The sequence below is a fragment of the Sardina pilchardus genome, chromosome 13 (genome assembly GCF_963854185.1).
Source record: "Sardina pilchardus chromosome 13, fSarPil1.1, whole genome shotgun sequence".
Lineage (NCBI taxonomy): Eukaryota > Metazoa > Chordata > Actinopteri > Clupeiformes > Clupeidae > Sardina > Sardina pilchardus.
Genome location: NC_085006.1, coordinates 23,400,713 through 23,413,181, shown reverse-complemented (window position 1 = coordinate 23,413,181; position 12,469 = coordinate 23,400,713). Strand labels below are relative to the sequence as shown.

At 44.4% G+C, this 12,469-nt stretch overlaps 1 protein-coding gene across 1 annotated transcript in view; it reads left to right on the top strand.

Moving 5' to 3' along the window:
• The window catches only part of dock10 (dedicator of cytokinesis 10), a 91,387-nt gene extending 82,878 nt beyond the window's left edge, over nucleotides 1–8,509 (top strand). Inside the window, 6 exon segments of the mRNA XM_062552066.1 lie at nucleotides 737–947; nucleotides 1,437–1,627; nucleotides 2,533–2,633; nucleotides 4,031–4,169; nucleotides 6,119–6,194; nucleotides 6,966–8,509. Coding sequence (XP_062408050.1) covers nucleotides 737–947; nucleotides 1,437–1,627; nucleotides 2,533–2,633; nucleotides 4,031–4,169; nucleotides 6,119–6,194; nucleotides 6,966–7,024 — 777 coding nt within the window. The 3' untranslated portion in view covers nucleotides 7,025–8,509.
• The last annotated feature ends 3,960 nt before the right edge of the window (nucleotides 8,510–12,469 follow it).

Sequence of the window (12,469 nt, the reverse complement as noted above, 5' to 3'; positions counted from 1 at the left end):
TCTCTCCTCTGACATCATCACACCTTTACCTCTGTCTCTCTGTCCTCCTCTCCTCCTCTCTCACTCCTCCTCACCTCCTCACTCCTTTATGTCTTTCACTCTATCCTCCTCTCCTCCTCTCTCCCCTGCCCTCCTCACTCCTTTACCTCTGTCTCTATATCCTCCTGTCCTCCTCTCTTCTCTGACACCATCAAACCTTTATCTGTCTCTCTGTCCTCCTCTCCTCCTCTCTCCCCTGACCTCTTCACTCTTTTATGTCTTTCTCTCTATCCTCCTCTCCTCCTGTCTCTCCTGATCTCATCACACCTTTTTCTCTGTCACCAAAATACACAGCAAGCTAATGGAAGCCTAATTCGTGGCCATGGTCCCAATGTACAATAACTATCAGTAACTAATAGTAACTACACTATAAGTAACTAATAGTAACTACACTATAAGTAATTAATAACTATAGTGCTTGTGTAAAAATGTAAGAGGAATGAGACTCATTCACCTATTCCCACAATGTATTTATCTTAAAAGTAGACGTTTTCATATAATTCTAAAATGGTGTGTGGAGAGGGAATGCTTTGCTATTTTAATACTGGTCTGCTTGCAACAGTCTACCAGCAGTTGCAATAGTATTGCACCATCATTGTATAGTGTTGCTCCATAATAACATGCTAACATTTTCAAGGCTTCAATTGTTTTCACTTTCACAAAGACAAATGTTCATTTCAATGTCCTCTGTCTTCAGGTGAACCCCAAAGACCTGGACCCCAGGTACGCCTACATCCAGGTGACGTACGTGGTGCCCTATTTCGACGAGAAGGAGCAGCAGGAGAAGCGGACGGACTTCGAGCGGCATCACAACATCAGCCGCTTCGTCTTCGAGACGCCGTTCACGCTGTCGGGGAAGAAGCACGGCGACGTGGAGGAACAGTGCAAGAGACGCACCATCCTCACCAGTGAGCCGTCGCCATGACAACCGCATCCTCGCTTATAATCAGTCGTCCGACTCTGACTGTTATGACTCTACATTTGCATCATTCGTTTACGAGATGATTCCACCTCGTTTTAGGATGTAGTAACCTTGTTTACGGATCACTTTCTATAAATACTAAACTCAGTGGCAACACCAGAGTAATGGGCTGGGCACCCACAGAACGCATACACTGATGGAGAAGGTCATATTTATCTGTACAAAAGCACACTTTGAACAAAATGTCAGCTAAGTGAATAAATGCGTATGCATTTCTCCATAGGTTAATTTTATGGTATTGTGAGTAAGTTTAGTTTATTTATTATTATTAGTAGTAGTCGTAGTAGTATTTTATTTGTATTATTATTATTATTATTATTATTATTTGACATAATGATGTTTACATTCTCATAGTCTCTTTCACTCTCTGTCGGTCATCTCACACCCTGTTCCTCCTCCTGTGTGTGCCCTGTAGCGAGCTCGTCGTTCCCCTACCTGAAGAAGCGCATCCAGGTGGTGGAGCAGCAGAGCACGGAGATGAACCCCATCGAGGTGGCCATCGACGAGATGTCCCGCAAGGTGTCCGAGCTCAACCAGCTCTGCGGCATGGACGAGGTGGACATGATCCGGCTGCAGCTCAAGCTGCAGGGCAGCGTTAGCGTCAAGGTACACACACGCACGCACACACTCACTCACACACACACACACACACTGTCTGATAGGAAACATGTAGAGAATGATCATGGATCATCATTCTTGTTTGTATGAATTTAAACTTTGGAATTTTGGAATCTGAAAGTTGGTGGTTGGAATCAGCAAGAGAGATGAAGTCCTAGGGTAAGGTTTAGGATTGGAGTTTGGATTAAACTGATCTTCCCCCAGAACACAATGGTCAAATCATATTTTGGTCCTGTACTGGTCAGTGGTGGGCTAGCAGGGACCGAGACCGAGACCGAGACCGAGACCAAGGCTCTTAAGGAAACAGCCCTTGTGTGGTAATCCTGTGTATGCGTGTCAAGAGATTACTGTAGGTTCAGGGGTCCAGACCCAGTCCTGCATTACACCCCACGACCTCCGACTGACCCCCCTGACTGTCTATGATGACCCTCTGGTGACCTTATGTCTGTATATCCAGCACATAGGAGGAGATAAGTCTGACGAGCTTAGCTGAGGTGACCAGTGTGTTGAAGACAGATGGACATTAATGCTCACACTTTTCCTCACCTCTTTAGGGGTCAAACAAGGTCAGGTGAGAATGACCATGGGATGGATATCTTATCTTCGCTCACAGACAATGATAGGCTACTTCAGATTTGTTCTGCTTGGTCAGTTCTAGATTGGTAGACAGGAGTGGCATGTCCGTGAATGGGAATTCTTATGACTTTGAAAAGCCCTTTTTTCCACATCATATACAGATCGTAAGACATAAAGGGGAAAAAAACAACGGCCCTTGTCTCTCCCTGCTGATATTGTGAATTGAATAAGTGTAATGCGTTTACACACTTCCTAGTCTGTTGACTCTACGGTGCCTGTTGGCCTAAAGTTTGTTTTCTGCCTAACTCCGTCCGTAGGTGAATGCCGGGCCGATGGCGTACGCCCGAGCATTCCTGGAGGAGAAGAACGCCAAGAAGTACCCGGACAACCAGGTCAAACTGCTGAAGGAGATCTTCAGGTACACACTCCTACACACACCTACTGTACACCAGAAGGCAGAAAGCAGGAACATGATAGTTTGGTGATGGTTCGCATAGGGTAGATGTACGCATAGTTATGAACTCTTTAAGAAAACACATCTGCTCAAAGGTGGCATGATGGCTACCACATAGATGCATTACATTTATATGGGCACTAGCCACAATCAGTACAGTAATTTCCCTCATATAAGCCGCATTGTGTATAAACCGCAGGACAGTGTTTTATGCAAGTTAAAAGAAACAAAACCATATTTACACCATATTAACTGCCCCCCTGTATTAACCTCAGAGCTGAAGATATATTGCAAAATCAATGTATAAGCCGCGGCTAATAGTCGGGAAATTACGGTAAGTAAACTGAGAGTCGGCTCAACATAACAGCTGCCACTAGAGGGCGCCATAACTCTTTAGTGCCATTAAGAGGACCAGCGTGTCTTACTGTAGCCTGGACTTTTGTCCTTCGGAGCTCATTCAGTATTAACATCATTATAGACTGAACTCATTTCTGCTATGTTTTCCTACGTGCCCCACTCTCCCTCTCTCTGGTAACTGGTTCAGCTGTGTGGTTGGTGGTGAGCAGAATAAGTGAGTCAGCAGTTGAGATCAGCTGTGATCAGGCTACAGGCAGGCTACCATAGACCGTATAAAATAGGCTGCACCAGCCATGTAACTGAAGCGTTCCATTTACGGAGCAGATGCTACAACAATTAGCCTCCACTATAATCAATGGAACTGGTTACAGACAATGAGATAATGGCACGTACATTGGAAAAACATTAGACCAGTCTTCTAAAACTATTTGTTATGCTCCGTGAACTCACTGCAGATGATTTGTTGACATGTTAATAATATGCTGGTGTTTTAAAAGGATTCTCCAATGTTTGAAAGGATACATTTTTCCCATTTATTATTTCCCAAATAAAAGTCAGCCACATGCATGCTACTGCCTGTAAGTGATACACCACCCAGTCTCAGCGCTTCTGTGAAGAATCAAATGATTTCGTTCCCAAAGTGTGAGGTCTTATGGGTATCCCCTGGTGTGTGTGTGTGTGTGTGTGTGTGTGTGCGTCTGTGGTAAATCGGAAATGGCCCATTTCTTTTGAGTCGTGTGTGATTTTGCTCCAGGAACAGTGGTTATTTTGGGGTCTCGGTGAGAGAGCAACGTGTGAAAGTGAAGACTGTAATTATTCAGTCAAAACATGGCCCTATGCCTGGGTTAATTATAGTCTTTAGAGGATGTTTTTTCCTGACTCTGTGTGTGGCTGTGTGTGTGTGTGTGTGTGTGTGTGTGTATGTGTGTGTGTGTGTGTGTGTGTGTGTGTGTGTGTGTGTGTGTGTGTGTGTGACATGTTTGTATGTGTGTGTGCCCCTGCAGGCAGTTTGCGGATGCGTGTGGCCAGGCCCTGGATGTGAACGAGCGCCTGATAAAGGAGGACCAGCTGGAGTATCAGGAGGAGATGAGGGCGCACTATAAAGACATGCTCGGTGAACTCTCCGCCATCATGAACGAACAGGTATCCCACTCAACTCTACTCTACTCTACTCTATTCTACTCTAATTAACTAATTAACTAGATGAAGCTCATTTCACCTTTACTGAATTGTATTCAACTCCGCTCAACCCCGCTCCCCCCAATCAACTCTACGCAATGCTACTCAACGCCACTCAGTGCTACCCAACTCTACTCAACTCCACACTCTCAAAATGAATGTGTTGGAAACAACGCTAACAGTGTTGTCCCTATCTGGACACAGAGATGTAGTGTTCTCAACACATTCATTTTTAGAGTGTATTCAGCCATTTTCGTTTCATCTCCTTTGAACTGTATGATGCTCTTTTCAACTTTACTCAACTCTGTTCAATGCAAGTCGACTCTATTGAGTTCTGTTCTGTTCCATTTAGTCTATTTATTTCAGACTCACATACACACACACACACACACACACACACACACACACACACACACACACACACACACACACACACACACACATACACATACACATACACACACGTCCTGCTCATGTCATAATAAACACACAGCAGTTAGCTGATCATGAACCAGCACGCTTGGTCTTAATATTTAATGGTGTTGTACAGGGCCATCAGATGGGTCAACACTCAGGCAAAACCAATCGAGCACAGAATGTGTAAGCCGATATGCAAGAACATTAGTGATATTCAGCTAGACACCTCCACTACTCCCACTAAGTGGGGGATTAAACCGCATCGTGAGTGTACATCCAACCCCAGGCAGACACCTCTCTTAGGCAAGGCCAGTTTAATTATATAGTGCATTTAATGTGCTTACCCGTAATTTCCCGACTATTAGCCGCAGCTTATACATTGATTTTGCAACATTTCTTCCGCTATGAGGTTAATACAGGGGGGGCAATTAATATGGTGTTAATATGGTTTTGTTTCTTTTAACTTGCATAAAACAGTGTCCTGCGGCCTATACACAATGCGGCTTATATGCGGGAAATTACTGTATTAATGGGGCATTTCATACAAAGGGGTAATTTAACAATGTAACATTTAACAATGTTTAACATTCTACGTGAACAATGTAAAGATTTATAGTAAATAAGCATATATGTTACTGTAGACTAGTTACCTCTTCCCCTGCTAAGGTGTTCAACACAATAGCATAAGACGACAGCAGTGCACCAGATTTGATTTGATTTCTGTATAACTGCATGGCGCCTGATGGGAGAGTGATTGTGAGCGGACTGAAGGTGTGGACAGGTGTGTTTGGAGTGTGACTGGCGTGTGTGTCTGGACAGCTGGGCTCCCATTAAGTGTGACGCATCAATAATAACACAAAGCCTCAGTTTGTCTGAGACCTCAGCTGTGGAATGGGCTTCATCTCACCTCTCCGCTCTTCACTCTCTCTCTCTTTCTTTCTTTCTTTCTTTCTTTCTCTCTCACTCTCTTTCTCTCTCTCTCTCTCTCTTTCTCACTTTGTCATTACTTTGCTGTTGTAATTCTGACTCCATTATCTCCATGCTCCTGTTCCAGTATTTTCTGTGCCTTTGTTCTCTGTGTGTGTTTTCCAACTCAAGTGTGCTTGTTGCAGCGTGTGTGTGTGTGTGTGTGTGTGTGTGTGTGAGAGAGAGAGTGTGTTCTCCAACGTGAGTGTGCTTGTTGCAGCATGTGTGTGTGTGTTTGTGTTTTCCTATTTGAATTTACTTGTTGCAGCATGTGTGTGTGTGTGTGTGTGTGTGTTTTGCTACGTGAGTGTGCATAATGTGCAGCTGTGAGCAGCTGTTGTGGTTCATCTGTCTTTCTGCTGTTGTGTTGTTGTTGACGTGTGTCTCTGCCGCTGCTGTATGGTGTTGTTGTTGTTGTTGTTGACGTGTGTCTCTCTGCCGCTGCTGTGTTGTGTTGTTGTTGCTGTTGTTGTTGTTGACGTGTGTCTCTCTGCTCCTGCGTGGCTCTGCTCCTCTCGTCCTCCTCTCAGCTGTGTGGTGGTGTTCGCTCCTCCTCCAGCCCCTCCACCCTCTCTCACTCCTCACATCCTGCAGCCTCCAAAGGGGGTACGTCTCGCCTCCACCGCTCACCTCACTCTCTCGCTCTCTCTCTCTGTTTCTCTCGCTCTTTCTCTCTCTCGCTCTCTCTCTCGCTCTTTCTCTTTCTCTCTCGCTCTCTCTTTCTCTCTCTCTCGCTCTTTCTCTCTCTCTCGCTCTCTCTCCCTCTCTCGCTCTCTCTCTTTCTCTCTGCCTCTCTCTCGCTCTTTCTCTCTCTCTTTCTCTCTCTTTCCCTCTCTGCCTCTCTCTCTCGCTCTGTCCCTCTCCTCTCATCACCTCTCCTCGTCTCCTCTCTCTCTCACTCCTCGCCCCTCATAAGGTCACATGGCTTGCCTCGACTTCTCTTCTCTCCTCTCCTCTCCTCTTCTCACCACTTTCTCCTTTTCCACTATCCTGTCGTCTCCTCTCCTCTCTTCTTTTTTCTCTCTCTCTTTCATGTTCTCTCTCTTTTCTCCTCTCCTCTTTCTCCCTCTTATCTCCTCTCTGTCATTATCTCTTCTCCTGAAATACATCGTATTTATTATTCATATGCATGAAAACGTATCAACATACCATCCAAAATATTCTTACACTTGTATTTTGAAATACCACTCATTCATGTTACCATCATGTTGTGTATTGTTTATATGCATATTTGTAATAATTGATGATTGAAAAGAGTTTTCTTTCTCCTAAAACATCAGCTGTCAGCTCCAAAAACCTCAGGTCAGCTCAGTGTTGTATCCATACGGACCCAATGCGTTATCTAAGATGTCTGTGTTCTGTTTGTGCCTTTTGAAGATACCCCACACAAGACAGCCCGGGGCGGAGCGGCACAGCGCCTGCTGAGCAGCCTGTAGACCGCCTGGAAACCGAGGAGCCTTTGGAGCCAAAATGGCGCCCGGAACGGAAGCCGATGTTCAGTGTTATTGCCTTGATCTGTGCAGTCGGAAAGGGGAAACTGTGAGCTGTGAAGTGGCGGTGTGACAAAAGGGAAGCTGAAGATAAAGGAGTGTAGTCGTGGTGAAAGGTTGCAGTCCTGTGGATGACTAGTCGTAGGCCTTGGCTACTGTAGTGTGTAGCTTTTTATGTGGAAGGACACCTGCCTTGCTTTTCCTGATATAGCAGACTGTCTCTCTCTCTCTCTCTTACGCTATCTCTCTCTCACACACACACACAAACACACACACACACACACACACACACACACACACACACACACACAGACGCCTCATACAAATAATGTCTTCAGCAAATACACACTCTCTCGCTCACACACACAGACACACACACACACACACACACACACACACACCCACACACACACTCCTTCTGCACACACTCTCCTCCACCTGCAGTTTGCCTTCTCTCCTGCACCCTTTCCCTTAGAAAAGAAAAAAAAAACAGTGACCTTAATGAGCTCGAGGTGCGGTCAGCAGGGGTCATGTTGGCTTCCTGCTCTGCATTTGGACACACACCTTCACACACACCCGTCAGACACACACACACACACACACACACACACACACACACAGAGGCACACACACACGAGCATGCACGCACACACACATGCACACACACAGAGGCACACACACACGAGCACGCATACACACACATACATACACACATTCACTCAAACTCTCTCACACACGTACACAGTACACACACACACACACACACACACACACACACACAGAGGCACACACACACGAGCACGCATACACACACATACATACACACATTCACTCAAACTCTCTCACACACGTACACAGTACACACACACATTTTAATACCTTTATTTGTGTTCACATTTTACAATTGCAAACCCAGTAGCCTATGTCTCTGGTCTCAGTTCATGGGTTCATAAAACAACGCCTTCTCCATATGTGGCGCACACACACACACACACACACACATATGGTTCTCACACACAGCTGGCACTGCCCAAGGGCTGTCAGCCCAGCCCCCACCCATGCTGCCCACCTGTTCGCCCTGTTGAGCGCACCTCCAGTACCTGTCTGAATGTAGAGATCCTCCGCATTGCCGCATTGTCTCCTCCTAACCATGTGAATCCCCACACACACACACACACACACACACCCGTCGCAGTCTTTCAAGATGAGCAGTTACTGTTTTATAACATTTTTACGATTGATAATGTTGTTATTATTATTATTTCATGTACTGTTTTAAATTGTAAATAAGAAAAATTAATATTTAAAATGTTCCTTTTTTATATACATATATATAAACAATATATGAACTTTTGTTTGGATAAATTAAAAAAAAAACAAATGAATGAAGAAACTAAGTTTTATGTATAACATTTAAATAAATTTTGTTAATGTCCACCCGTGGATGTGATTAATCTGAGCTTTACATGCTGATGCAGATTTATTAAACTAAAGGTCCCGATAGGCTTGGAAGTTAATGTTCACACTGTTATGTAGGCTAGGTTACAGACATCTTTATTCTATAGACATCTATATACATACAGACATTAATATCAGTATTATTATGATTTCTGTAGATATGAAAGGTCATGTAAGGCTATGTGTTTTCATTTGCACCAAGGTCTTGTACAAACTGCATAACTTTATGTAAGCAAATTAATGTTGCATACTTTAGAGATAATGCTGCAGACTTTATGAAGGAAATTGATATGGCAGTCAGATATGAGCAGGTCACACTGCACCTTAGCCATAACCCCAAGAGTCCTCTAACTTGTTCTCAGTGAATTATCTGTTTGCATTCCCGTCTCCAATCACAGCTAATCCCATGCAACACGCTTAATCCTCCGAGCATATCCCTCTCTCGTCCTCTGGGGAGTCGGACCACTCTCTCTCTCTCTCTCGCGTGCAGACAGGTGAAAGCCTGGCTCTCTCGCTGACAAGCCCTTTTTTTCCCCCCGTGGCATTGTTGTCCAAGAGAAGCCAGGCGCTGCGGCGTCTATGGCCAGCTGGGCCGCGGCGGCAGGTCATTTCCTCTCGCTCCCTTTGGCGGCGGGGCTCATCGCCTGCGTAATTACAGATAATTGCGGGTGCTCGGCGCGCTCAATAGAGGGACGCGCGTGTGAAGTGGAGCTACGTGATGAGAATGGGCCTTTGTGTGCCGTCCGGCGGTCGCAGCCTCGGCCAGACGCAACAAAGGGCCTTTCTTCCTCCCCCCAGCCCCGCCTGCCAGCGATGGCCAAACGGACCAAACGACTCTTTTGAGTCTTGCGTCTTTGAACGATCCCACCTGGAGAGCATGTTTCATCAACCTGCAGGCAACCAATCAAATCTGAAACCAATATGTCAATGCTTACTGCAGAAAGAAGACCATTTATACACAAGTGGTCACCAATTTGGGCCTTTTAGTCATTCAGGCACACATTTGAGTTGTGATAAAGTGTCTTAAATGGCAGACAGCCCTTCAAGGAGAAGATTATGTGTAGTCTGAGTGTCCATCTTGATCTGGTAGTATCAGGGTTGTGTTGTATAAATAACACACACACACACACACACACACACACACACACACACGCACACACGCACACACACACACACACACACATAACTGCACTGTGTGTGTGTATTGCTTGTACTGTAGGTGTAACTCTCTTTACAAAATGTCTGTCTTCACACGCTTGCCCTCAGACTTCCTCTGCTGACATGGAAAGACACACACTCCCACAGCTCCACACTGAGAGAACAAATACAAGTCAAATTTAGAAAACTACAGTACTATTGTAGCAGCAATCAGTCGCTTTGTCTACATCAAAATACATGTATTTAGTAAACCTAATACTACCTAATACATACAGTATATTTGGGTGTAAATAAAGCCATTGATTGCAGCCAACTGATTGTTATCTCATAGGGGAAAAAGGGAAAATTTCCATGTCTTTTTATTAAAGTGACAGCAGCTCTTTGTTATGAGTGCCTGCACTGTGTGGAAACATCCTGCAGGGAGATGGAATGGTAGATCTGCGCCCTGTGTGATGGGTATAATTACTGGCCATGTAGTGCACAGGAACAGAGTGCCTCCTTATTAATTCATACTAAGCCTCAGGACAGACCACAAGTAAATGGAAACAATTTAAAGTGGCCCCTAATTCACCGGAGCAGAGAGTTAGTCTCAAAGCGAACATATGTACTGCATGAGTATATCCTGTGTATGGTGTGTGTGTGTGTGTGTCTGTGTGTGTGTGTGTGTGTGTGAGAGAGAGAGATGAGCCATGTGTGGTTAAATCTGTCTATGAAGTGTGAAGCATGATACAGAGTTGCTTTGCACTGCTCAGTAGACACCAAAAACTACACTCTTCTTTGTCTACTTTTACGGCCTGATGCAACATCCCACTCCTAACAGTGTCCATATACAGCACCCATTATCTACCATAAAAACTATACCATTAACAGTCCAACTATACATTACCATACGATTTATAGCACAACAACCAGCAGCACTCTGCACAGTATAAGTATCTATTACAGAACCCTTTAAAAACAATCAACATTAGCCTTGATTAACACTGTTATGTATTGTTGTCCCTGTGATGGCATACAGTCTTGTACTGTATACACTTACCACATACAGTACACATAGACATGTAAACACAGCCACACTGTAGTGTACACACACATAAACAACACACCTTAACACAACACACACACACACACACATACACACACACACATCACATTCCTCATACACACAAGGGTAAATCACTCTTCATATATACACCTTCTCCACGTGCACATGCACACACATGCAAACTCACACACTCCATGCACACAAACACACTCACACACACACACACACATACTGTACTGATCTTGCACACCCTGTGTGTTGCGCTGTTGAACCTGGCCCCTTTTGTGCTCGCGATAGAGTTTCTCTTCCACGCAGACGGACTCATGTAAGATGCATGAATCACGACGAGGCCACACACAGAGGTGGGAGTTGGGTTGCCATGTGTGTGTGTGTGTGTGTGTGTGAGAACTACGCTGGTGAGAAACGGACACATTCCTGCTCTGAGCTTACATAGATGCTGTGAACGTAAGGTTTCCTCACACACACTCACACACAGGGGTTGCTGAGATGTATAGGGGGAGACACAAGACACCAAACACTTACTGTAAGTGCAGTTGAATTTAAAGTGAGTTTCCTCTGGAAAAACAAATCTTGACACACACACACACACGTAACATAGCACCCAAGTGCTTCTCAGCTCAATTGGACAAAAATGAATCATGATGATACAATCCAAAATATTGATAATGTTCTACAATAAGCCATACAATAAAGATGAAATTGTTGTGGTCTCTAAAAGATTAATGCTAAAAAGGTCATCATTTCAACATGCATTAGGCTGCTGTGCCTCAAGTCGATCTACTGTATATGGAGTGCATTTTGCAGGCTTGGTCAGACTTTCATTCGACACTGATTGCATGCAGACTATTTGGTGCACATCAAAAAGGCGATGAATCATTTTTTATTTTTCTTTATTTCATGCCTGGCCTGTAATTATCAGACCTCTGTGTGACCTCGCGCTTTATGTGTGTGTGTGTGTGTGTGTGTGTGTGGTCCGATGCATATTCAGCAGCGTTGCTCATGTTATTGGACCGTCCGTGATGAATAACACACACCGCCCTTAATGAGGCTCATTACATTCTGATTGCTCCTTTGTCATATCTAATTGGGATTGAATTGAAATGTGTATAAATGCTCTTATTTCTGACAGTGATTCTCGTTTGTGTTTGTCATGTAAATATGAATGAAACCTGTTGGCTAGCAGCGAGCAGTTATATCTCTTCATGGAAGGTGAGAGGGAGAGATTTGAGATTACAATCAGAGACAAAGTTTGTATGATATCTAATAATCTATACAAAGTGAAAGTGTTGCCTGATTTACTCAGTGTTTGATGAAAGTAAGGCCCAAGACAGACATTCCTGCATGCATTGTTATTTATTCTATGAAGTGAATAGCAAAGAATAAGGAGTAACGAACACTTGGAAGCCTATAGGGGATGTGGTGGCCAAGGCTGAATCAGATATGAGGCTGATAGAGAGGGCAGAGTGTACAACTCTGAGATTCACTATCTGAGGAAAAGGAGCTGGCTGTCAAATATTAAAAGATGTGTGAGCCTGTGTGTGTGTGTGTGTGTGTGCGTGTGTGTAAGTGCGTATGTGTGTAAGTGCGTATGTGTTTCAGGAATTTGCTTTTATTATTCCATCCCCTAGGGAATTAAATACTGTACATTTAGAGAGAATTCATCTTGCGCTATGCTTGCAGCAGGGATGGTAGCAACAGGGGCAGCCTGT